The sequence below is a fragment of the Aspergillus multicolor genome (genome assembly GCF_047715735.1).
Source record: "Aspergillus multicolor strain CBS 133.54 unplaced genomic scaffold BDW74scaffold_22, whole genome shotgun sequence".
Lineage (NCBI taxonomy): Eukaryota > Fungi > Ascomycota > Eurotiomycetes > Eurotiales > Aspergillaceae > Aspergillus > Aspergillus multicolor.
The window spans coordinates 19,017-42,656 of record NW_027395973.1 but is presented as its reverse complement, the minus strand read 5'-3'; the positions used below and the strand labels follow the sequence as shown (position 1 = coordinate 42,656).

Genomic DNA, 23,640 nt, shown 5'->3' with positions numbered 1-23,640 from the left:
TGGTTTTGGCGTTGCGGAGAATAAGATGGAGCATGGCTGTGCGGATGGCCCACTCGCGGAGATCCTCGCCACAGCGTCAACGTCGACCATAACGAGTGGTATCAATGGTAGAATCAAATATATCACATCTGTCAAGATGGTTGCATTTGTCTGGAATCTTCCGCATGTGCATTATCCCTGGCCTCCAGGCAGAAATGAGCCCGGTGCCAAAGGAAGGGAGAGAATGACGACATGAACAAGCACGCGGTAAATTACCGTATTGGAGTCATCGTCGAAATCCGGGATTAGTGCTCCGCAAATGTTAACCAATCAAGCTGGTGGATATAAGCCCGTGGTGGCGGTGCAATTTGCCTTGATTGGTGGCCTTACAAGGACCTGTGGCTGAGTCTTACCCGTAATCGTCATTGAGTTTCAAGAGAAGATTCCAGATGCCAGTCACCTGATGAGGCCTCGTAGCTCCCTTGCTTTTGGTTGTATGCTGCGATGGATGACGAAGGCAGGTGAGCGAGAATGTATGAGCTGCGGGGTCTGATGTAGGACCATAATTGATGAGTTGTGGCAGACCCATGGATGAAGCAGGACGCGTAAGATTGATGTACCGTTCCTGGAGTAGATGCAAGGGTGATAAAGAGGAGATAAGATGCGCAACAAAGGACAACCCTTATAAAGTGACTGTCCAACTCGACAAATTATCAACGTTAGCGATATTTCAATTTCAACTTGTTATCTACTCTTCGAATACTGCTAAGATTTTGACCTCCTCTCTCTGTTGTGACCGAGTCAAGTGTGGTCCAGACCAACAGTGAGGCGTGATCTCCGGGCTTGGCATACGTACCAAGCCTCGCCCTGGCTGCGCCTGAAGCTTCTCTCTTTTCTCCTGCTCGTTTGCTTCTTCTCTTCTCCATCTTTCCTTCATAAACCCGCTTCTGCCTTCTTGGCCTTTCTCCATTTTCCATCCACCTTCGACCATCACTCTTGGTCTTGAATTTATGCGTAAGTCTACTTCTATCCTCGCTGGAACTCGTTTCTTAGCATCTTGTCCTTATCAGCTGCCCGTCAGCGGACTCGCAGCCTGTCGAGTCCCTTCAGCAGACAGGGATACGGGCCTGGACAGCGACGGACACATCGCTTTGACAAGTATTCAGCCAGCTGACTTTACTTCTTCTAGACCGGATTCGTTCGTGGGCGAAAGCTCACGCTTCTACCTCCTCCGCCTCCCAACCCCAAGGCTCCTCTCCAGAATCCGGCGAACGCCCCGATGACCCCGATATACGTAATCAAGATGATCAAGTGAATAAACCAACCAGTGGCCCGGCTTCGGGCTCACCCGTCGATGATACCTCTCAGAAAAAGGGCCTCGTCCCTCGTGCAAAGGACGGCACCATCCGCTTCTTTCGCCACACCAAAACGGCACTATGCCACAGCTGGGTCAACGTCTTACTGGTCTTTGTACCGGTTGGAATTGCCGTTGAGGCTGTTGGGCTCAGCCCATCGATTATTTTCGCTATGAACGCCGTCGCTATTATACCGTTGGCCGGGCTTTTGAGTCATGCTACCGAGAGTGTAGCCAGTCGCTTGGGTGACGCCCTCGCAGCTCTGCTCAACGTATCCTTCGGTAACGCGGTCGAACTGATTATCTTCATTATTGCTCTTGTCAAGAATGAAATCCGGATCGTCCAGGCTTCTTTGATCGGTTCGATTCTAGCGAACCTCCTGCTGATTCTCGGAATGGCATTCCTGCTTGGAGGTCTCCGTTTCCAGGAACAAATCTACAACAGTACCGTCACCCAGATGAGTGCTTGTCTCCTCAGTTTGGCTGTCACCAGTCTTCTTTTGCCTACTGCCTTTCACGCATCGTTCAAGGACTCGGATGTTGCCGACGACAAAACGCTCAAGGTCTCTCGCGGAACCAGTGTCGTTCTTCTTTTGGTTTACGTTCTCTACATCATTTTCCAATTGAAGTCGCACGCCTATCTCTACGCTAGTATCCCTCAGCAAATCATTGATGAGGAGTCTCACCCTGGTGTGCTGGCTGATTTCATGGACTCCTCATCCGACTCCTCGAGCAGCTCATCTTCGGACGAGTCGGACGATACGACAACTTCATGGACTACAGCGAAGCGGATCAAGCGTGCTATGAAATACAGAAGGCATCGAAAAGCAAGCACCAGCTCCCGGGGTACAACCTCGCCCGAGCTCGTGCAAAAGCCGTCAGCTGTCGATGTCTCCTCTTTGCCACCGCGTAATTTGAGTTCCACCAGTGCTTCCAGCCCTGACCAGCGCGAAGATACCGGGTCATATATGGCGGACGTTGAAAAGGACAAACAGTCGAACGGACCCAGATCTCGGGACTTTGGCGATGACGGTCTTCTGAACGTGGACGCCATTACCATCGCCAGCCGATCTGATGGTCCCCAATCTCGCGACTTTGGCCAAGTGCCCAGTATTCAATTCAGCGAGGTTGACCACCGACGATCAAGACGCGAACGGAAGAAGAAGAAAAAGGCTGCCAAGGACGAAGCCAAACAGCCTATCGTTCCAGACCTGCCCCAAACTGCAACGAACCCTCGCATTGCTACGCTGTCCGCGGAACCAGGCGAGACCACAGAACTTCCCCGGAAGTGGTCTCCATTCCGCCCGAACCTCCCATCTCTGCTGTCAAACACTGTGTTTGCCACGCCGCCGCCAACTAACTGGAACGATCCCTTGGGTAACTTCAATGGCTTGCGACGTACACACTCTCTGCCATCCATGAGCCAGCGCCCTGCTCCCCAGCGTGCGCAGCGTCCTCATGCAGTCGGCAATGCTGTTGGGTTCGCCAGAGTAGCTGCCCGTATGCCTCCTGCAGTAAATCCCGCCGCTGAACAGCAGCCCAAAGAGCAGGAAGAGGCCAATATGTCTCGCACTGCCGCGGTGGTTCTGCTACTCGTCTCCACCGCTCTTGTCGCAGTGTGTGCTGAATTCCTTGTCGATGCTATCCCGGAGATGGTCGGTGATGGCTCTGGTGTCAGTGAGGCCTTCATTGGTCTTATTATTCTGCCTATCGTTGGTAACGCCGCAGAACACGTAACTGCTGTTACCGTCGCTACCAAGAACAAAATGGATCTCTCGATCGGTGTCTCCGTCGGGAGCAGTATTCAAATTGGTAAGCTTGCCCTAGTTTCTCCTAATCCTCGTTTATTCATCAGCTAACTCTATCATAGCAATCTTTGTCACTCCCCTGGTTGTCATACTCGGCTGGATCATGGACAAGGACATGAGCCTTTACTTTACCCTCTTCGAGACGATCGCTCTCTTCGTCACCTGCTTTGTCGTCAACTTCCTTGTTCTCGACGGCCGCAGTAATTATCTTGAAGGCGCGCTGCTTTGTGCCGCGTATGTCATTATTGCTGTTGCTGCCTTCTTCTATCCCGATAGTGGTCAGTCCAGTGACCTGGGGTCCGCTGGCTAAACGTCGACGGTCGTGGTAGCCGCATGATGCTATGGGTGTCGGATTGATTCCATCCGGCGCTAGGAAAACCCAAGTTTATCGACAAAGCATCGAGAAATGTTGTTCTCACCTAGCAGCTCATTTGAGATATAATGAGATCTAGAATGGGATATCAGACTGTTGTTTCCCGATTATCGAGCTCTTTTTCTTTCTTAGTGGTTTCTCTACACCAGAATGCAATGAATCAAAATATCTTTTTTGATGAAATATATATATCTGTATATGCCTCTCTTGACGAAAGCAGAGGCTCATCCGTAGCCTGTCAGTGTCCCGAGTAACACGTAAAATAACGCTCTACCTAAGTTTGTCCTCTAAATCTAAGATCTTCTATATATTTTTGTGGCTCAACGAAAAGTCTATTGTAGCCTCTCAAACCCCAACCCCTCCCACTTCGCAAGAACCCTCTCCTTAAGATCCCCAGGATACGACTCCCTAAAGTCCGCTGCCTCCCAGTTCCTCTTCCCAGTCGTATACTCAACCTCCAACAGCGCATCAGACACAACCTTGCCACCCCTCACTGGCGACCTTCCATCCGCCGTCCCTCCATGCCCATTGTACGGGATCAGCGGGAACGCACGCACATCGTCGAAGAAGACCTCGTCAACGCCGGGCTTGCAGCGCGTGCTGAATGCCCACATCACGGCTTTGTCGTCGTAGACGTCAATGTCTGAGCCCACTAGAACCAGCCGGTGGATCGTGTACCCGGCCTTGTGGTTGAAGATGAGATCGCCGATTTTCTTGCTTAGTTCCTTGGAGTTCGTGTTCATGGCGGGGAGCTTTGAGGTGTCGATGCGGAGTGCGACCCAGGTCACTTGTGAAGTGAAGGGGGAGAAGGCGTCGAGGACGGGTAGGCCGGCTTTTTTGCAAAGCTTGCCGATTTCGGCGGCGGCGAGGGCGCCGATCATTGTGTGCTTTAAGGGTACTGTATTAGTATGGATGGGAGCTAGAGGGATGGGTTGGAGGGTGGCGTACGGTTTCATCGGTGAGTTTGCCGCACGAGCTCATGGGGAGGATGGCGTTGTTGCGGTAGGTGATCTTGTTGACTTTGTATTTGGGGCAGATGTGGGCGTCGCCGGGGAAAATGTATCTGGACTCGTCTTAGCATGTTTCTTGTACCTGGAGTAATTGTGGAGGCTCACCCATGCATCTCACCAAATGGTCCCTCAGGTCCGGTCTCGGTGATTGAGAGCGTACCTTCGAAGACAATCTCCGAGTTCGCGGGCACATAGATATCGTTCGTGTCGCACTTTGTCAGCTCAATGGGCTCGCCAACCATGGCACCCACATACTCGGCCTCCATAACGCCGTCAGGAATTGGCATGCTGGACGCCATGATAGCGGCCGGGGGTACACCAAAGGCCAGAGCCCAAGGGACATCGCGTCCTTCCTTCTTCCACATTTGATGGATCTGCCAGAGGTGTTGGGGCTCGATAACGAGACCGGTCAGATGGTTCTTGTCGTGGACCATAGCGCGGGCGATGGACCAGTTTGTCCATTTGCCGTCGGGGGATTGCACGATGTGCATGCCTATGCAGTTAGTCGAGGGCAACAAAGGGGAAGATGGGTTGACGCCTACCAAATGTCTGGATATAAGCACCGCCGTCCGACTTGTGGATCATGGGCGCAGGCAATTTCGTGAGATCGATCTCGTCACCCTCGAGGGTATTCTCCTTGCACGGTCCAGTTGGGACGATACTTGGCGGAAGCGGAGGAAGCTGATCGGCTTCGAGCATCTTGTCCAAGATCTCCCTCATACTAGCCGTCGGGGATAGAGCCAAATGACGTGCAAGCCTGCCATATCGTTCCTTCGAACCCTTGCGGAGTGATGCCGGTGCACCAAGGATGCGGAAGAAGCCGTCCTTAGCTCCAATGAGGTTGTTGAACAGGGGCGCTTTTTCGTCATTCTCGCAAACCAGACGGGTGATGGCGGCCGCTTCGAGGTTGGGATCAATGGGGTCGTTGATTTCGACGAGGTCGTTGTCCTGCTTGAGGGCTTCGACGAAGGAGCGGAAGCAGAGGTGTGGAGCGGTGGAAGACATGTTGGCTATCGAGTAACTCAACCCTGTTTTGGTTCGCTGTCGTTTTCATGAGGGAGGCCCAGGTTATATAGAACGTGGCCGAATGCCACCATCTTCAGTCTCCGAGTGAGCCGTGATGCTCTCATCGTGGAATATGGTACTGTTGGGCTCGGGGCCTCGGAGGCTCGGGGATAACACGGCAAGGGAGAGCGATATTGTCATGGGATCCACTGCGGGATCCTGGAAGCTTCGAAAATCACTCATCCGGACATGGTCCAAGTTTTTGGGTTACTAGAAGGGGTCAAGCTTTTCCGATAGTCTGGGAAGACCATTGTTGCAGGAAGGTGGACACTCGGTGATGCGAAGTAGTTACGGCATTGCCTGGCACGTGACATCACCGGGGTCGCGCCTTCCGGATCGGGACCGCCACGTTGCGTCCATTCTCCAACCACATCGGACCACGCTCACCAGGAATCAAATGGTCTAGAGCGTTGTCTTGGCTTAACTTATACAAGTTCTCCGAACATGAACCCATGGATGGCCTAGAATGGAACGCTCTCCGACCACATTCGAACGCCAGGAGATTGATCGCGTCCTTCGGCTGAAACGCAAGCAACGCGAGTCAAAGGCATGTTATCCATGTCGTCAGCGCAAAGTCAAGTGCGATGGGAACCAACCATGTCGTACTTGCGTCAAGCGAGACCATCCCGAGATCTGTGCCTATAATGTCGACAAAGCTGGAGGCACCCCTCGGAGAAGAACCCAATCCCGACAGGTTAATCGGATGGAAAGCCCACACCATGCCGCTGCTGAGCCAGTTGCCTCACCAGCTGGAGCTGTTACGGACTCGCAGCTGCTGCCCTCTTCACCACTCGGTGGCCCTCGGACCTCGGCGCAGCCAAACGATAGCTCGTCATATGTCTATTCCGGCGATAACTCGCTTGTCTCTATGCTCCGGCAACAGGACCCCGACGGGGCCATGGCTCGTGAAGCGACGTCTGTTCTAGGACTGCATAACACGTATCTGAGTTACCCATTCATTGACTCGAAGACGCCGCAAGATCGGTGGGCGGCTCTGTTGGATATTGTCCCTCATAGGGATGAGGTTTTGAAGTGAGTAGTGTCATTGCGCGTAGTGGCTCTGGCTTACATGGACAGATATTTCCATTTCTATCGTATATGTGCATATCCCTTCAACCCCATCCTTGTCGACGTCGACAAGTTCGAGTCGGACATATGCATTTACCTCGGTGCGTATGCATCGGGAGAACTGGGCGACCGGAATGAGGTCTCTGAGCAGTGGTCGTCGGGGAAGGCTGTCGGCCATATCAGTCTCCTTCTGGCGACACTGTCTGCCGGTGCTCATTTCTCTGACCTGGAGAATCCCCTCCGATCGGAGTTGTGTCAGGATTTCGGTGAGTTTATCATACATCCAGTAGTCCAAATACTGACCATTCAGCCCGCCGGTCTTTCCAGGCTCTTCGTCTGGCCAACTTCCTCTTCCGGCCATCTCTTGATGTCGTTCAATCACTCCTTATCCTCGGCAACACGCTCCAGAATAACGGCCAATCCGACGCTGCCTGGGCTCTGCTGGGCACGACGGTGAGATTGGCCCAAACGTTGGGACTGCATACGGAGAGGGGTATCGCACACTGGCCCGACCACGCGAAGCAGAAAGCCAAGTCTCTATGGTGCGTCTCTTTGCAAATCCGAGGTTATGTCTAACTCGCCCAGGTCAATGACGGTGTGGCAGGACAGCTTGCTAAGCCTGTGCTATGACCGCCCACCCATCGTCTCAACGAGAGGATGGACGCCGGATGCACAGACCTGGTCTCAACTATCATACACCAACCTGATGCATTACCTTTGCTGGATCGCGTTAGGCATAATCAAAATGCAGGAAACTCCCGAGTCCGAACCGACCCAGAATCTCAAGCTACTGACCGAGCTAGACAGTTCGTATGCCAGGGCGCAGCCACATCTCCTGCACCGTGAGGATTGCAGAAACCTGCAGCAACACCTCGAGCATCTTGCTTTGCGCATGCACGTCTCATTCTGCGTCTCCGCTCTCTGTCGCCCAGCTATCAAGACCTCTCTGCAGTGCCCTGATGACTCGCGTTATGTATCCCTAAGGTCTCGCGCCAGGGAGAGCCTTGTCATGGCGTCGAAAGCCTTCCTCGACTTCCAAGCCCTGAGTGTCGTGCCTTTGCGGACATGGTCCATGGTCCATACGGTCCTCAGCTCTACTTTGCTGCTCTGCACCTGGCAGGAGACGAGGGAAGATGCTCAGTGCCGAGACCTGCAGCATAAAGTCATTGCGGTGTTCTCAGGTGCCAACGGAAAGGATACCGGGTCGTCGGAGTACAGTCAATGGTTATCAGCCCGCCATATCCGGGCGTTGATTACTCTACGGCAAACCTTGAAGCAGCGCAGCTCTCAGGCCAACACTAGCTTGAACAGTGACCAGAGACCTGCAACCCATCTCACGAATCCGCCAACTGGCGACGTGCCTCAGGACATGATGTTTGGCGATCTCGCCCCATACAATGACTTGTTTCCTGGACTAGCGTACGGGTGAGTCTTGAACCATCGAGCCTTATAGCAGAATAGCGCTGAACTGTGCAGTTTACCGAGCGAAGTCGACTTCTCGCCGGTGACCTACCTTGACTCTATCATGAATGGTAAGTTTGAGGGCCGATGTAGATTGCTCTGCTAACGTGAACAGTACCGCTATTCAACTACCCGGAAAGCTGAGACTGTCGATGATTTGGCTCTGTGTTCCTCTTTCGTCACTTTCCCTGATGATGGAGATTGGCCGTTCCGTCTGAGCCGTGCCGTCTTTCCAGACCCATTTCGGAGCCTCGGATGTGTCTCGGCAACCGACATCTCGGGGCTCGGCAATCCCCAACTAGCGATGAATCAAGCCTTGCATCCGCCTTTTCGAGCCTTGCCCACCAAGTAAACCTTGAGTGCATTGGCAGTGATTGCCACAGTCTTGAGCAGACTGGCTACTTATAAGACGAGTCATCCACAAAATCAGCACTCCACCATCAAGACACCGTTACACATCTACCCCGCTTTATCAATATATCAGCCGAGCTTCCAAAAACACAAGATGCTATCTAACTTCCTCCACGGCAACAGCAACAACAACGGCACAGTTACACCACACTCTATGAATCAATCTCCGGACGCCTCAGATTCCGAAATGGCCACCGACCAGAAAAGGCCCACAACAACCCTACAACACAGCCCGCCACCACGCCGCAAGAGAATCGTGGTCGCGATGACTGGTGCAACTGGCGCTCTGATGGGCATAAAGATTCTTATCGCGCTGCGGCGCTTGAACATCGAAACGCATCTCATCATCAGCAAGTGGGCCGAAGCAACAATCAAGTACGAAACAGACTACCACCCATCCAACGTGAAAGCGCTAGCCGATCACACGTACAACATCAACGACATGGCGGCGCCCGTATCAAGTGGGTCATTCAAGACCGACGGGATGATTATTGTCCCTTGCAGTATGAAGACGCTGGCTGCGATTCACTCGGGCTTCTGTGACGACCTTATCGCGCGTACGGCAGATGTGATGCTCAAGGAGAGACGGAAATTGGTCCTTGTGGCGAGGGAGACGCCTCTGAGTGAGATTCATCTGCGGAATATGCTTGAAGTCACCAGGGCCGGCGCCATTATCTTTCCGCCTGTGCCGGCGTATTATATTCGACCGAGCTCTGTTGAGGACCTCGTGGATCAGAGTGTTGGGAGGGTATTGGATCTGTTTGATCTTGAGACGGGGGACTTTGAGAGGTGGGAGGGGTGGAAGAAGGAATAGTGACTGGAAAAGTGTTTTGTTTGTTTTGTATACCCGTGTGCAATTGGAGTCATTTTGTACTCTCTCTTTTTAAGTATTGATTGGGGGTATTGTCTGATTATATTCTAATTCTTTGCTGAAGTCAGGACGTCAATACCACGTCATTTTCCCATATCCCCCTACAATCACCCCAACATGGCACACGCTCTAAGTGGGTTCAACATGATGAGCTCCCAGTTAGAGCACGAGTTTCTATCGATGCCGGGCCAAGGTCTCAAAGCGCGATGGGCAGCCAGCAACCGCTATACCATGCGATCGCAGACCATAAAATTCCGTATACTGTCCATAGCAGCGGAGGTAGGTCAATTAATACAGGTAGGCCACGCGTGACTAGCGGATTCTCGCAGTATTCCAAGGCCACCGGCAAAATTTCAGCCCTGACCATGTATCAGATATTCTTTCATCATGCTAATGAAACCACTGAGCAGTCACTCGTCGACGTTGTCCAGAACTACGGGTCTGAATATGGAACATCCCGGGGCGCTCGACATATCAGTGAACGTCATGGTTTGTCCTGCCATTTTTCAGGTATTCTCGGCTTCGGATGTGTCTCGGAGCTTTGGAGATGTTCGGGCATATCGGCAATGCGCTAAACTTACCCCTCACTGCGGAAGATGTTCCGGATGTTGGGGTAGATATATTAACCTACACTGGCATCCCGGGCCAAGAAGTATAGACAGCTTTTGATCGTCAACCTCTACAGACAACAACTATCCAATATGTTCTACGAGCCCGGCGTTACAGACCATGGCCTCTTCCATGATCCATTCAAGGTCCGTGACAGCAGGCCCTTGTTGATCGAACCTTAACCGCCATACCAATACCCCATATTTCTCCCCACACCTCCGCAAACTCTGCATTTTTGACATCCTAACCAACTCATATACTCCTCCCACTATCCAACAATGCGCTAACTACATCTCCAGGCCTGCGTAATCCCCCGCCCAATCGGCTGGATAAGCACAAAATCCCCCTCGGGTGCCTGCAACCTCGCCCCCTACTCCCAGTTCAACAACCTAACCTTCGACCCGCCGTACGTCATGTTCAGCTCGAACCAAACCCCGCAGAACACCCGAAAAGACACCGTCGTGAACGTCGAGGCGACGGGACACTTCGTCTGGAATCTCGCTACATATCCCCTTCGCGAAGCGGTCAATATCACCGCTGAGCAGGTGCCCTATGGTGTTGATGAATTCGAGCGTGCCGGGTTGAGCAAGGAGCAAGCAAGTTTGATTGATGTGCCGATGGTCAAGGAGAGTCCGGTGAAGTTCGAGTGTGTTTATCATTCGACCTTACGGCTTCCCGGGAATCCGCCGATGGGGAGTGTGGATGTTATTATTGGGCGGGTTGTGGGCGTGCATATTAGCGACGAGGCGATTAATGAGCAGGGACTGTTGGATGTGCGTAGGACGGAGCCAATTGCGCGCTGTGGGTACTATCAGTATGCGGTGATCAGGGAGACGTTTGAGATGGTTATCCCCGGATTGGATGAGAGTTTGCTGAAGGGGCTTGAGGGTAGTGCGAGAGGGAATCGGGAGTTGGAGGAGAGACAGAAAAAGGAGGGGGGTGGGGATGGGGAGCAATAGAGGTTTCTCTTGGGCGGGTCAAGATGCAGGTAATATAGAGAGTGTATCAAGATCATTCGATATGTTTGGAGGCCTACCTGGCTATCGGTGTAGGTTGCTGTTGTAGATACTCATTGCACCAAGATATATAATTGACCTCCAGGGGAAATCCTTTCAAACTATGGTAGCGCCAGAAAAACAAGTCTAATTGCAATGTATACCACATCACCTTGCGTAGGATATATAGAATGCGGAGATATCCAGGAATATATACAGTTATGGCACGAGCTCTGACAGGATACCATACCTACAGGATATAGATGTCCTTGAGTCCTGGTACTTACGCCTGTTCAATAATAGCTAGCTATTATGATAGGACCGCTCTAAGGTAAATAAAACGAAAAAGCGCTACCCACGACTGGCTGAGTATATTCAATTTTCGTTTGTAGTTGAAAGATCCCCGAGTCAAGATCACGGTAGAGCGTGCGAAGAGATGTTAGGAGCTTATGGCATGCTACAGACAGTTACCAATCATTCTATCTAGGTACATGAACTGCAGTAATCGTAATGCAGGTATCTTGATCACCTAACGAAGCCGTCAATCCATACTAACTGTCAGGACCTCTATTTCTGTGAACAAAGGGAATACACGTCTAATACCCACTCCCTCTATGTTCACACGCACAAGGAGGGCCCTTGTTGGGAAACCTATTGCTGAAATCTCCATTCGACAAGGGCAATATGCCGTCGAAATTAACTTCGACTGGCCTCTGGCGCTTCGTCCCGTCTCGATGCAGAGAAGTAAGAGTTCTTGGTTGAATTATACACGATTATTTTCAACAAGGGATAAACGGACTATTCGTCAGCATCGTATACCTGCCGTGGCATATGCGGAGGAACAAGCCGGGTCCCGAATCCTGCAGGGGCAGGCGACGCGTCCACCCGGCTCAGCTTGATCAACCCTGCATTGCAGAATAACAGTGGCCAGGGTGCTGTCTGATTCCGCCAGTTAGATTCTATTTATTTGTCAGGCAAATGGCTGTCGAATTATCTGCCCTGGTTTATCAAGGTCCACGTACGAAAGACAGGACAGGGATGCAGGGCACGGGGCCGGGGGGTGACTGCCCGGAGTGCTCCGGACGGCACACCGCAATGTATCCAGGGGCTTCTCCGCAGGATATCCTTTTTCTACAGAGGACGGCGTGCGTAGATTCTGCAGGCGGAGAGAAAGGTTCTATGCAGCTGCTCAGTTTAGCTCTTTTGTATGACCCGGGCATGTCTTTCCACGCCGTACTTCACTCAACGTTGTTCCACATGCACCTATCTCTGCCTGTCTGACTCGGAACGGACTTGCCTGGAGACGAACTGGCTGCAATGGCCGACCCCGAGCTTACTTTCTGTATTGGCTTGATGGTAGTCTTTCCACGACCACGCTCCTTGAATCGCATAGATTGAGCGACGCGTAACTACGGTACATTGCAGGCTCTATCAAGGTTGGCCCCCCTGTCAATGCTGTAATAAAGCGAGACCCGGTGAAGTCAAGCCAAGCCTAGCAAAATAGATCTAGCCCTGAGACGGGATGGTATGAAGACAACGTAGTTTAAATTGCTTGGGCAGTGCTTGTTGCAACTCTCTCCTGCGTGACCAAGATGATTTACACGCTCCAGGCTGCCAGCCCTCTTGAGTGCAACCCCTGGTAGAACACTCGGGCGGTTCTCAGAACCAGAGATATACTGTGAAGAGTAGGGCAGTGCACAAAATACCTAAAAGTCTAGATATATGGGATACAGACATACCAGAGTTGAGCGCTCAATGGGCCGCATACTAAAGGCCCCGGGGTGAGCGTCTACAGCGTCCGCCGTGGCGTCCGGAACCCCGTATATCTCGATTCTAGATTAGGTATTTCCCCGACGTGAGTGGCTATCTTTAGGTCTAACGAGTGGTCAACTCTTACCTTTTGAGCGAGGGCATGAACCAATGGCAATTCCAGTTGAAGCAGTGCGTGCATTGGTGGAGTATGCTGAGACGTCATGTTGGGGCCGAAGGCGCCTGCACCTAACCTCGTATCCATTATGCATTCTATGTGATGCATTTCTCTTAGCACATTCCAACATCAGCACCCGACGGGGCGAGATGGCGCGGACTGAGGGCCTACGGAGTACGTCGATTCTGATCCAGGGCTAGCCTATGATTGCAGCATGCTGAGGTCCTGATTGTGCGCCAACTGGATATCGTCGAGCCCAACTCAGCTATTCTACGTTTTACCATGGATAAGCGCCAGGCCTATCTCGCGATCCTGGATGCATCCAGGGTATGGTACCCCGTAAGGACCACCGGATCAGGGTCGTGCTCCGTAGGGTCACAATCTTTACAATCTGCGCCTGCAGCTGCAAGGATCCTGCAGCGGCACACTGTAACCTGATAATCTGAACGGTCAGGGCCTTGGAGAAGATGGACGTTTACATATATGGTAGTAGTGCAGGACATCTGGCCGCTTACGCTATTACTCCGGACGCCACCTCTACTAGATGGTTTCTAGAAAAGTTTGGCGTTACTTATGAAAAATTCCCAGGCACAAGTAACAAACAGACTCTGTGCGGATCCGGAGCAGATCGGATTTGTGCCAGATCACAGATCCGACTCCGGTCTCGAAAATTCGACTCGCTGGGCGGGTGAACTTCGGGCCCACACACTCTCTCAGGCTCTGAGCCACTCCTGAGATAGAGTACCCAGGGAAGAAAGGTCTGGAATAATAAAGATAGGTATCACGTCAAACCAAGTCAAGTAGTCAAAGGTACGTACCTCGGCCCCCTCCGGCAAGTCATCCACCCCCCATACCCGAGCACGACTACATTAGCAACGCAAGCCCTCCCGTTGGCCAGCGTGCGTGTCAAGGCCCGGAACAGGCCCGAATCGGCAAGCTTAATGTGACCTGCCAAGGACATTGATACGTGGCCAAGGCAGGGAGGAGACCGAGAGCTATACCGACCGGGGCAAGGGGATGTCGATCCCGGGGCTTGGCAGGGTGCAGTAGGGCTTTGCTAATTCCGACCCTCCGAGGTGCTAATTCCGGGGATGTGATTTGTGCGAATCAGGCCTGGCGGAGTCCTGTTGGGACTGGGGCGGACGAGTGAAGTGCCAAGATGGATACGCGTACTGTGGGTTGGCTCCGTCTTGGGTTGGGGTGCTTGTGTGTGCAGGGCTTGCGGCTTGCAGGGGTGTGGCCAATGGGGTAGGCATAATTACTACGCGGTCTTTATTGATGTTTCATCGGGCTTTCTGCATGTCGATTTAGTGTTGTTGGTGATAAGGTGGTGGTTGTTTTGATGGGTTAGGGCAGGATGTCTGCATGTCTGTATCCATGCTGGCTTAGGGCTTCAGGTGCTCGTTCACCAGAGTTTCTAAGGTGAATACTTCGTAAGATGGACCAGATTCCACGAGAAGAAGGCGTCGTCAGCGGAGCGATCGACAGGACAGTTCCATAATCAAAACAAGCTTATTGTGCTAGCGTGCATGGTGGCTCAGGCACTCCGACACTGGCTGCTCCAGTCAACGCCCTCCCATCAGCATCAGGGGTTTCCAGACGAGTCCGTGGCTGAAGCGTGCAGACTGTGGGGCAAGCAACGTTGTATCTCGGTGCTTCTATCACTTTGGGCAATCGCGACCTATCTGTTCGTCATCGAGTTCCCTCGGCCCTCATCCAGTCTTCCAGACATATAAAGAGGTTGTTTCGTTCCCTCAATCTCCCCCCATCAACCCTCTCACCTCTCAACTCTCCTCTACCTCTCTTGTCTGTCGCTGTCAACATGGTCCAACTCTCTACTCTGCTCGCTGGAGCCGTCGGTCTGGCTACCGTCGCCTCCGCCCACCCGGGCCACGACGTCAAGGCTGAAGCCGCTGAGCGCGCTGCTGCCCTGAAGTCCGTCCGTGCCCGCGGCCTGAGCCAGTGCACCACCCAGCTCAAGGCCCGTGGTGTCGAGGCCGAGAACGTCGCCCGCCGTGATGCTTCCCTCCAGAAGATCCGCCAGGCCCGTGGTCTGACCGGTCCCCTGCTCAAGGCCCGCGACACCACCCCCCTCACCACTAGCCACGAGTCCAACCTGACCGTCGATGTCAACACCGACCCCTCTGTCCTCTTTGCCTCGGGCGGTGCCTGTGTCCTTGCTGAGGACGTCACCCAGGGCCCTTACTGTATGTCTACCCGAATAGTCAAAGAGAACCAAGCTAACTCCAGCAGATGTCACCGGCGAGCTCATCCGCAAGAACCTCGTCGAGGACCAGGAGGGTGTCCCTCTCTACCTGGACATCCAGCTCGTCGACTCCGAGACCTGCGGTACGTCCCCCTTCCATCCACATAAAACTCCCCCATCCTAACATTTCCCTAGAACCCATTCCGGACGTCTACCTCGACTTCTGGCACTGCAACTCGACCGGCGTATACTCGGGCGTCGTCGCCGGCGGCAACGGCGACCAATCCGACGAGTCGAACCTCGACGCCACCTTCCTCCGCGGCATCCAGAAGACCGACAGCTCTGGCGTCGCCGAATTCGAGACCCTCTTCCCGGGCCACTACACCTCGCGCGCAACCCACATCCACGTCCTCAGCCACCCAGCCGACACCGCCGTCAACGCCAACGACACCCTCTCGGGTCTGTACACGACGACCTCGTCCCACGTGGGCCAGATCTTCTTCGACCAAGACCTGATTTCGCTCGTTGAGGCAAGCGACGTGTACAACACCAACACGCAGGAACTGACCCTGAACGAGGACGACAGTATCCTCTCCCAGGAACTAGCGGATGACATCGACCCCTTTGTTGAGTACGTTCTGCTCGGCGAGGATATTACCGATGGTGTCTTTGCCTGGATCAATGTTGTTGTGGACTCGAGCAAGAGCTCGTCTGTTACGCCGGCTGCTTATCTGACTGAGGAGGGGGGCGTCGAGAACCCCAACTCTGGTATGGGCGGCGGCGGCGGCGGTGGTGGTCCTGGTGGTGAGGCGCCTACTGGTGTTCCTACTGGTTTCCCTACTGGGGCTCCTCCTTCGTAGATAGTTGGTGGATGTCATTATGGCACTTGGTGCTTGTGAGATGTATTGAGAGGCTGAGATGGAATGAGAAGGGGGGTGTAGATAGTGCAGGGGTTGATAGTGAGAATATAGTCGTTTGTTGAGAGGTCTCTTGTGCCCGTGCTTGTTCCGATTAATCTTGCTTGGAAAGAGCAGGATGATCTCGACTCTCATGCGCTCCTCCAAGTTCTATCTATCATCGTTCCTCGAGGGTAAACACGCCTGCGAGGGGAAGCGGCCGGTTTCAATCCATGCACTCCAAGCATCCCCGTCAAGGACAAAACAGGGCACGACAGTGGCCCTTGGCAGGGTGTATGTACTCCAACGCCAAGTCCAGCGGATGTGTATAGTCTTGTTATTCAATCCCTAGCTCCAGTACTACCAGGTATAGCTGCAGCTACAGCTGCAGGACCAAGGAAGGCCCCGCCGGCGATGCAACGTTGCGCCACCCGCTAGTCCCTGCATTTCTTATCTGGTGGCGGGTGCGGGCGTTTACTCCAACTGCACCTGCATGGAGGGTCTGGTCTGGTTCCAAGTCGGAATTGGAGGGTTGAGCATTGCTGAGGGGTCAATACCTGGTGTGAGCCCCACCAGATCATGTGCTACTCTACCCTTAGCTATGTGAGAAGCTACGGTACTCTGTACAATGGCAGGCAGGTACATACGTACACATGCATCTAGAGCGCTGTTTCTGGAACAGAACCCTTTCGCAATTTCTAGCTCTGGGGGCTCCACAGCCACTCCAGCTCAGACTTATGCTTCTAAGGTTGGAGGGGGTGGTGGGGGGGAGGGGGTGCAATGTAGGGAATATGGCTATGCAGGAACAGAGCCATGGGTGTCCAGACCAAGTGTGAAGTATTACCAGGCATGGTGAACCAGCGTTACTATCTGTATCCGTGGATGAGTGTCTGGGGAAGGGGAAGATGACGTTGATGTTGATAGTGGGACGGTGGCAGAGTTATTGTGAGTCGAACGCATAGCCACTGTGTTCAGTCTTGACCTAGAAGTCGTTGAATGCTATCCTAGTCTTATGGTAGTAGTCCTAAGGACGTCCAGTTGAAGCGGGCTAAGAGATAAGAGTAAAAAAATGATCTATGGCTGTGGACAGTTCGTTTTGTTAGCTGAGGTCTCAGGCAAACCTTAGTAGAGAACACCTAGGTACTTACAGTGGGCGTGTGGATGTGAATGTGAATGGTTGATTCGGCTGCGATTTGACAAACTAGGACGCTAACCAATTTCTGTACCGTATGATATATTTAGGTAGGTCTAAGGGTACGTGTGGAAAGGACACCCATAGGCATCAAGCTTCGTCCATGTTGCCACAACTTATGGGATACTAGAAATTCACATTTCCTCCCGCTTGCTACGTCGATAAGACTTGTCACGAACATCCGACTTCTATTCTATCAATGTCTAGAACAACCAAATCTATCGCGTACCGTACCATCTATCCATCTATCCCTCAACCCTTCCGCACGCCGGCAGTTTCAGCAGAAGTCGGCGTCCCCAGACCCGACCTAGTCCCCGTGGTCTCAGCCCCAGCCTCCTTCTCCTCAAACCTCTCGGTCCCAGTCTCAGTCTGTGCATCAGTATAATTCCCATGATCAAGTGCTGAGTTCACACCCTCCCCCTCAGCAAGCGTGACCCTTGGCCCCGTGAAGACCTTGCGCGCATACACAACGTAGTACAGCATGCTGGCAATCCACACGAATCCGTTGATCACGACGGTGTAGTTCATATCGCCGGCTAAACACCATTCATCAGCACACAGCTCAAACGAGCAGAGGAAGGGAACAGAGAAAAAGGGACGGGAAGGGGAAGACTCACGGCTCGGATCCCTAACACTCGGAAACATACTAAGCACCAACCCAAAAGCAAGCCACGCGACCGCAATCCCCGCAACCGGCTTACTGATTTTGTTCCCTGTGTAAAACACCCCGGGGACAAAGCGCTTATTCCAGATCAACCGACACAGAATCGGCGTGCCCCAGGCAACATAGTTCGACGCAACGAAGAGCGAGAATAGCGCGTTCGCTGCAACGCTGTTGATCAGCGCCAGCAGGCCGAAGATGATGCAGATCCCGCCGAGAAAGATAATTGCATTGATGGGCTGCGGGTGCCCGAATAGGGGGGTTATTTTGCGGAGTAATGGGGAGAAAGGCAATGCGTGATCGCGGCTGAAGGCGAAGACTTGGCGGGAGGCGGCGATTATCTATTCAGATTGTTAAGGGGATGGGATGGAGGGAGATAGAGGGATGGAGGGGACGTACCAGACTCAGTCCGATGAGGAACTGGATCAGGATGAGCACGGCCATGAAGCCCAGCGCGCCGTGCTTGCCGAGGGAGTCGTAGTAGATCTGTTCCCATCCATATCAGCATAACCATGACTCGAGATACCATATCCAAGGAAGGTGGGTTTTACCTGCGCCATAGGCTGCCCAAACACCGTCCCCGCCGTATTCGCCACAACGGGATCCATAACGGCCGCAATAACAGATAACACCAGAAACCCAAGCACACAAGCACAACCGGCACTAAACAGAATCCCCCTCGGCACAGCCTTGGCCGCATCGCGCGCCTCCTCACTCATATGGACGCAGGAGTCAAAGAACCCAATCGCATAGATGGGCGACATGAACGCCAGCACGAAGTTCCACCCGCTCGGCCAGTTGGAGAGGTTATCGACGTGGCCGAAGACAAAGGAGCCGGAGTTAAGTGAGCCGCCGCGGGAGACCTTTCCAACCGGTAACGCGACGACGGTGGCGATGATGATGGCGACGTTAATGAAGATGCAGGCTGTTTGGATGCGCGGCATCGCGTTGCTGAGGAGGATTGTTGCGAGAGAGTGGATGAGGATGAGGCCGGCGTAGAGGCCGTAGATTGTGCCGTTGGACGCGGACCAGGTGCCGTCGCGGGCGATGGAGATGCAGGCGAGGATGAGGAGGGAGAGTGTGTCTACCAGCCATGAAAACGTGTTAGATCAGCTCATAGTGATTTTGAGGGGTGGAAGTAGAGGGAGGGAGGTATACAATCAACCGAGCAGATCCCCCCAATCAATCCCAGCGTATTGCTATACCCGACCAGAAAGCTCAGCGGGTTCTTGAACTTCTTCCCTGCAAAGTAATGCGTCCACCAGTAGAGTCCTCCCGCCGTGGGCATCGCGCTCGCCATATCGGCCATGGCCAGGCCGACTGTGAAGATCAAGATACTCGCTGTGAACCAGCCCTGCATGACGCACGAGGCGCGGTTAGCAGGCGACACTTAGTTAAGGTAGCACTAAAATAATCCCTGCAAGGTACCCGGTATCTGAAGAATGCGATCGAAGGCGGAGAGGACATACCCAGATCATGCCCGCGGGACCGGCAGGCAATGAGAATGCTATCGTCGATGCGATGGAGGGGACGAGGCCCATGATGCTGAATGCGACGGCGAAGATCTGCAGCGTCGAATACGAGCGTTGCAGTTCTTGCTTGTAGCCCAGTTTGGCGAGGAGCTGTTGGTCATTCGTTCCATTGCTGCCAGCGCCCGATGAGGGCGGACGGAATTCCTTTTCGCCCATGTCGTGTCGGTTTGCCGTCTGAGGACGAAGATGATGGTAATGCGAGAAGAAAGACAAGAAAAGAAGAAGTGAAGTCGGGGAACTCCAACTCCAACTCGGTCTCCACGATCAGGAGGACGCCAAGAAAGGGGCCCCAGGGATCGGCAGCACGATCGAACCAGGGATTGTCATTCACGAAGGAAGACTGGTCGAGGGCGAGACTAGTGGCAGTAGACATTGTCATTGGATGCTACAGGCAGCAGTGGGGGTGCAGCTGGGGCCGGAATGGGCGCAAGGTTCGCTGGACTGTCGGAGTATCTACGGAGTATCTTGAGTCTGATGACGATCAGCGGGCTGCATGGATATTGACTTTTGACTATGGGATTGTAATTATAGATTAGATTAGACTGACAAATAGCGTTTGATTAGGTATATTCCGTACGACCCAGACCTTACTGCTCACTGCTCTCCTCACTTGGAACTTGAACTTCAGAAAATATTAGACGAAAGCTACACCTGGTCCTCTTCCGGCGGAATGTGTGAGTGCGGCTGGGGACGAGCATCATGGGCGTGCCCGTCAGGACCAGCCGGTCCATCAACAACAGGATCAGTGGCACCACGCGGCGACACGGCCCGGTGCAGCGTCGCCGAGTCCGAGTGCGACGGCCCGCGCGCAGAGGAGTCGTAGGACCCGGCCCCCCATTTCGCCTCCCACTCGTTGAAGTCTTGTCCCGGGTTGACGCTCTCATAAGAAAAGAACGTCAGGAAGTAATAGAACCCGCACGCCAGCAGCGATCCCAGTAACGGTCCTACCCAGTATATCCAGTGGTATCCGGGAAAGCTGCGGTTGATCACGTCGGGGCCGAGAGAGCGCGCGGGGTTCAGGGAGCCGCCGGTGTAGTAGTCGCCTGTCGCAGACGCAGTCAGTCATTGTCTGTATCTAGATGGGATGGGGAAGGTGTACCAATCATCTCGGTCACGAAGAACGTAACGCCAATTGCGACCGGCGCGAGAAAGGTCGACTTGTGCTTGACGACGGCTAACATGATGATGACAAAGACAAGCTGCGCGGTCAGGAACATCTCGATAAAGAGGCCCTGTGAGATCGACGCCCCGCCACCGAGTCTGGTTGTCACATTCAGATCTCCGGGAAACAAAGCGCTGACCACGCCCGCAGCCGCAATGCCCCCAATAATCTGCGACGCAAAGACAAAGAGGCCCCGGAGCAGCGGCATGCCACCAACGAGACAAAGAGCAAGCGTCACCTGGACACAACACTATCAGCACCCCCGCAATACCTTTGACTGAAACGGGGGTGGGAGACGTACAGCCGGGTTAAACAATCCCCCCGTAACGCGATAGAACGCCCAGATGTTCACCATGAGCGAGAACCCGAAGCTCAGCGACGAGTACAGCAGCGCATCGGTGTTTGGCGGCGCGCCGTCAACGGGCTTGGGCGTATTGGCGACCTGCGTGCCGGCGAAGGAGAAGAACAGGAAGAGGAAAGTGCCGACGAACTCGCCGGCCATGGCGATGAAGTTGTTGCGCGCGTTGTCGGCGAGACGCAGCATGGGTAGCTGGTTCTGGTTGCGCCGCACGACGGGCGTGTGCCCTTCTTTCTGCTGGCTAGGGCGCCAGGGCTTGAAGATGCTGGGGATGCGGTTGCGCATTTTGGCGGATGGTCACGGATGAAGGTATTCAGTGATGAGACGGAGGTAAGTGTCGATGATGGGAGGGGAAGAAGCACCCCGACATAGTCCAGTGCTTTATACCCCAGACTCCGCATCTGGGGTCGCACGTCAACGTCATGACTAGGTGGACTAGACGGGCCTCTCGTCTTGGGGCTCGTATTCGGCCGGGGGGTGTCAAAGAGCTCTGCGTGGGATTGAGTCGTCTTGACGTCGAGTATTAACAATGGACGGCCGGGATCGAGCCATGGGTGCGCGCAAGGCGTGGCGTTCTTTCAATGGTGACCCTACCCTTGGATGGCATCGTTCTGCCTCCAACCGCAGGCCTTCAATATAGATAACCAGTCGCGTGTCATTCGCTGATCGCCGTTGATAAGGTTGGGCGAGCAGCCAGTGGGAGTGTTGCGTTGCTATCAAAGATGCTGGGATCAACTCTATCGCTATCAAGCTCCCCGCTCCCGACTGGTTCGTGCATTATCAGGCACTGTATACCCCCGCTGGTTCGTTGTGGTCTTTGTTGCTGCCGTCGCTGTTGAAGATCGTCGGTGTTGAGTAACATGCAATAGGCTATTGGGTTTGACAGCGAGTGGGCGGCTCGGTGGCTCCGCGGAGAAAGGTTGCGGGGACCACGCCATCGCACCCGCGGAAATGCAGAGAACCTTTTCTGCAGCCCGGGAGAAGCCCGGTGAGCTTCGGCGAGAATTTTTCTATACAGCCGGCGATACTATAAATACCGCTGAATCGCCGCCCGTCGTCTCTACGCTCAGTTGCAATCGCAAACCAAGTCTGCATCTACAACGTCCATCATGGCCGCCCTTACCCCCGAACAGATCCCCCTCATCAAGGCCACCGTGCCGGTCCTCCAAGAGCACGGCGCCACCATCACCAAGCTCTTCTACGACAACATGCTCAACGCCCACCCGGAGCTGCACACCGTCTTCAACGTCTCCAACAAGGTCCACGGCCACCAGCCCCTCGCCCTAGCCGGCGCCCTCTTCGCCTACGCCAGCAACATCGACAACCTCGGCGTCCTCTCCCCGGCTGTCGAGCGCATCTGCCACAAGCACGCCTCCCTCACCATCAAGCCAGACGACTACAAGATCGTCGGCAAGTTCCTCCTCGAAGCAATGGGCCAAGTCCTCGGCGACGCCTTGACCCCTCCCCTCCTCGAAGCCTGGGCAAACGCCTACTGGCAGCTCGCGAACCTCATGATCGCCAAGGAAGACGCCCTCTACAAGTCCGCCGATGGCTGGACCGACTTCCGCGATTTCCGCGTCGCCCAGAAGGTCCCCGAGTCCGACACAATCACCTCCTTCTACCTCGAGCCCGTCGACGGCAAGCCCCTCCCCTCCTTCCTCCCGGGCCAATACGTCTCGATCCAGGTCCCCGTGCCGCAACTCAACCACCCGCAATGCCGCCAGTACTCGCTCAGCGACGAGCCCAAGCCCACATACTACCGCATCAGCGTGCGCAAGGATCCCGGGCTGGACGCGTCCGACCCCTCGGCCCCCGCACACCCGGGCTACGTCTCCAACATCCTCCACGACACCGTCAACGTCGGCGACACCGTCAAGCTCACGCACCCGTACGGCGACTTCCACCTCGTCGACCCGGCCGCATCCAACCCGCTCGTCCTGATCTCCGCAGGCGTGGGCTTAACCCCCATGACATCAATGGTGAACACCCTGCGGACCGCCGAATCCTCGACTCGCCCCGTGCACTTCATCCACGGCGCGCACAGCTCAACCGCCCGCGCCTTCCAGGCACACTTGGCGTCCCTGCCGAACCTCAAGACAACGTATTTCCTGACGAGCCCGAGCGAGGCCGATAAGGCGGGCGTGGACTATCAGCACGCTGGGCGGGTTGATTTGTCGAAGATTCAAGACAGCGACCTCTTCCTTGATGACAAGGCGACGGAGTACTACATCTGCGGACCGACGAGTTTCATGCTCGACAGCAAGAAGGCGATTGTCGCGCGTGGTGTTGACGAGGCGCGCGTGCACATGGAGCTTTTTGGGACAGGTGGCGTGCCTGCGGCGTAAACGTTGCCGTTGCCGATACCTGATCCACTACCGTAGGATCGAGGCAAGGTGAAGCTGCAAGGTGAAGCTGGAGGCGAATTTCCGGCGTCTTGAGCACGGCCGCACGAGTGACGATTCCCGATGTGTTTTTTCTCCGTAATGATATCCCAATCCCGACTCTGTTATGTAACTAGAACTAGAATTAGCTGCGTTAGCCAATAATATCTCCTCTCTTGAATCAGTTAATTGGATGTGCGTTTGCGATTATTCCGCGAGAAACTCCGAGCTTTGTCCCGCTGCTGACGCCGGGTTGAGCTCATCTGATTCTGGTGCTGCCGCGCTTCGGCCGAGCTGACTTTTGCCTCGGGGGTGATTGGT

General features: G+C 54.1%; 9 protein-coding genes across 9 annotated transcripts; 6 read left to right on the top strand and 3 right to left on the bottom strand.

Moving 5' to 3' along the window:
- The first annotated feature begins 900 nt into the window (after nucleotides 1-900).
- On the top strand, nucleotides 901-3,697 carry BDW74DRAFT_157413 (putative membrane bound cation transporter). The gene is made up of 3 exons (XM_073725139.1): nucleotides 901-993; nucleotides 1,169-3,145; nucleotides 3,204-3,697. The coding sequence occupies exons 1-3, from the start codon at nucleotides 990-992 to the stop codon at nucleotides 3,449-3,451; spliced, it is 2,229 nt and encodes a 742-aa protein (XP_073581422.1). The 5' UTR covers nucleotides 901-989; the 3' UTR covers nucleotides 3,452-3,697.
- A 149-nt stretch (nucleotides 3,698-3,846) lies between these two features.
- On the bottom strand, nucleotides 3,847-5,529 carry BDW74DRAFT_186673 (UbiD family decarboxylase; the record flags this gene model as incomplete). The annotated part of the gene is made up of 4 exons (XM_073731307.1): nucleotides 3,847-4,401; nucleotides 4,463-4,577; nucleotides 4,630-5,017; nucleotides 5,067-5,529. The coding sequence occupies 4 exons, from the start codon at nucleotides 5,527-5,529 to the stop codon at nucleotides 3,847-3,849; spliced, it is 1,521 nt and encodes a 506-aa protein (XP_073581421.1).
- A 526-nt stretch (nucleotides 5,530-6,055) lies between these two features.
- BDW74DRAFT_180395 (Zn(II)2Cys6 transcription factor) lies at nucleotides 6,056-8,262 on the top strand (the record flags this gene model as incomplete). The annotated part of the gene is made up of 6 exons (XM_073729735.1): nucleotides 6,056-6,621; nucleotides 6,667-6,923; nucleotides 6,968-7,199; nucleotides 7,243-8,082; nucleotides 8,134-8,189; nucleotides 8,234-8,262. The coding sequence occupies 6 exons, from the start codon at nucleotides 6,056-6,058 to the stop codon at nucleotides 8,260-8,262; spliced, it is 1,980 nt and encodes a 659-aa protein (XP_073581420.1).
- A 361-nt stretch (nucleotides 8,263-8,623) lies between these two features.
- BDW74DRAFT_180394 (UbiX family flavin prenyltransferase) lies at nucleotides 8,624-9,343 on the top strand (the record flags this gene model as incomplete). Its single annotated transcript, XM_073729734.1, has 1 exon — nucleotides 8,624-9,343. One exon carries the CDS (start codon nucleotides 8,624-8,626, stop codon nucleotides 9,341-9,343), a length of 720 nt encoding a protein of 239 aa, XP_073581419.1.
- A 758-nt stretch (nucleotides 9,344-10,101) lies between these two features.
- On the top strand, nucleotides 10,102-10,968 carry BDW74DRAFT_180393 (flavin reductase family protein; the record flags this gene model as incomplete). Its single annotated transcript, XM_073729733.1, has 2 exons — nucleotides 10,102-10,155; nucleotides 10,309-10,968. 2 exons carry the CDS (start codon nucleotides 10,102-10,104, stop codon nucleotides 10,966-10,968), a joined length of 714 nt encoding a protein of 237 aa, XP_073581418.1.
- Nucleotides 10,969-14,753: 3,785 nt separating this feature from the next.
- BDW74DRAFT_186668 (intradiol ring-cleavage dioxygenase) lies at nucleotides 14,754-16,044 on the top strand (the record flags this gene model as incomplete). The annotated part of the gene is made up of 3 exons (XM_073731306.1): nucleotides 14,754-15,138; nucleotides 15,185-15,280; nucleotides 15,333-16,044. 3 exons carry the CDS (start codon nucleotides 14,754-14,756, stop codon nucleotides 15,995-15,997), a joined length of 1,146 nt encoding a protein of 381 aa, XP_073581417.1. The 3' UTR covers nucleotides 15,998-16,044.
- A 1,394-nt stretch (nucleotides 16,045-17,438) lies between these two features.
- Nucleotides 17,439-20,018, bottom strand: BDW74DRAFT_157407 (putative GABA permease (Uga4)). Its single transcript, XM_073725138.1, has 7 exons — nucleotides 19,966-20,018; nucleotides 19,356-19,889; nucleotides 19,045-19,240; nucleotides 18,438-18,970; nucleotides 18,286-18,372; nucleotides 17,843-18,227; nucleotides 17,439-17,761 (listed from the first exon to the last, which is right to left on the bottom strand). The coding sequence occupies exons 2-7, from the start codon at nucleotides 19,572-19,574 to the stop codon at nucleotides 17,478-17,480; spliced, it is 1,704 nt and encodes a 567-aa protein (XP_073581416.1). The 5' UTR covers nucleotides 19,575-19,889; nucleotides 19,966-20,018; the 3' UTR covers nucleotides 17,439-17,477.
- Nucleotides 19,900-21,556, bottom strand: BDW74DRAFT_56668 (aquaporin). The gene is made up of 3 exons (XM_073733188.1): nucleotides 20,882-21,556; nucleotides 20,518-20,818; nucleotides 19,900-20,461 (listed from the first exon to the last, which is right to left on the bottom strand). The coding sequence occupies exons 1-3, from the start codon at nucleotides 21,221-21,223 to the stop codon at nucleotides 20,064-20,066; spliced, it is 1,041 nt and encodes a 346-aa protein (XP_073581415.1). The 5' UTR covers nucleotides 21,224-21,556; the 3' UTR covers nucleotides 19,900-20,063.
- Nucleotides 21,557-21,923: 367 nt separating this feature from the next.
- fhpA (flavohemoprotein) lies at nucleotides 21,924-23,583 on the top strand. The gene has a single exon (XM_073733187.1). The coding sequence runs from the start codon at nucleotides 22,048-22,050 to the stop codon at nucleotides 23,281-23,283; it is 1,236 nt and encodes a 411-aa protein (XP_073581414.1). The 5' UTR covers nucleotides 21,924-22,047; the 3' UTR covers nucleotides 23,284-23,583.
- The last annotated feature ends 57 nt before the right edge of the window (nucleotides 23,584-23,640 follow it).

Bases quoted from the DNA above. Each gene is read 5' to 3' on its own strand.
- BDW74DRAFT_157413 (XM_073725139.1), top strand. The intron at 3,146-3,203 runs GTAAGCTTGCCC...ACTCTATCATAG, and splicing joins CGGGAGCAGTATTCAAATTG to CAATCTTTGTCACTCCCCTG.
- BDW74DRAFT_157407 (XM_073725138.1), bottom strand. From the start codon at position 19,574: ATGGGCGAAAAGGAATTCCGTCCGCCCTCATCGGGCGCTGGCAGCAAT. The intron at 19,241-19,355 runs GTATGTCCTCTC...TGCGTCATGCAG, and splicing joins GTCCCGCGGGCATGATCTGG to GGCTGGTTCACAGCGAGTAT. The intron at 18,971-19,044 runs GTATACCTCCCT...CATGGCTGGTAG, and splicing joins GGGGATCTGCTCGGTTGATT to ACACACTCTCCCTCCTCATC.
- BDW74DRAFT_56668 (XM_073733188.1), bottom strand. From the start codon at position 21,223: ATGCGCAACCGCATCCCCAGCATCTTCAAGCCCTGGCGCCCTAGCCAG. The intron at 20,819-20,881 runs GTACGTCTCCCA...TGTTGTGTCCAG, and splicing joins GGGGATTGTTTAACCCGGCT to GTGACGCTTGCTCTTTGTCT. The intron at 20,462-20,517 runs GTACACCTTCCC...CGTCTGCGACAG, and splicing joins CTTCGTGACCGAGATGATTG to GCGACTACTACACCGGCGGC.
- fhpA (XM_073733187.1), top strand. From the start codon at position 22,048: ATGGCCGCCCTTACCCCCGAACAGATCCCCCTCATCAAGGCCACCGTG.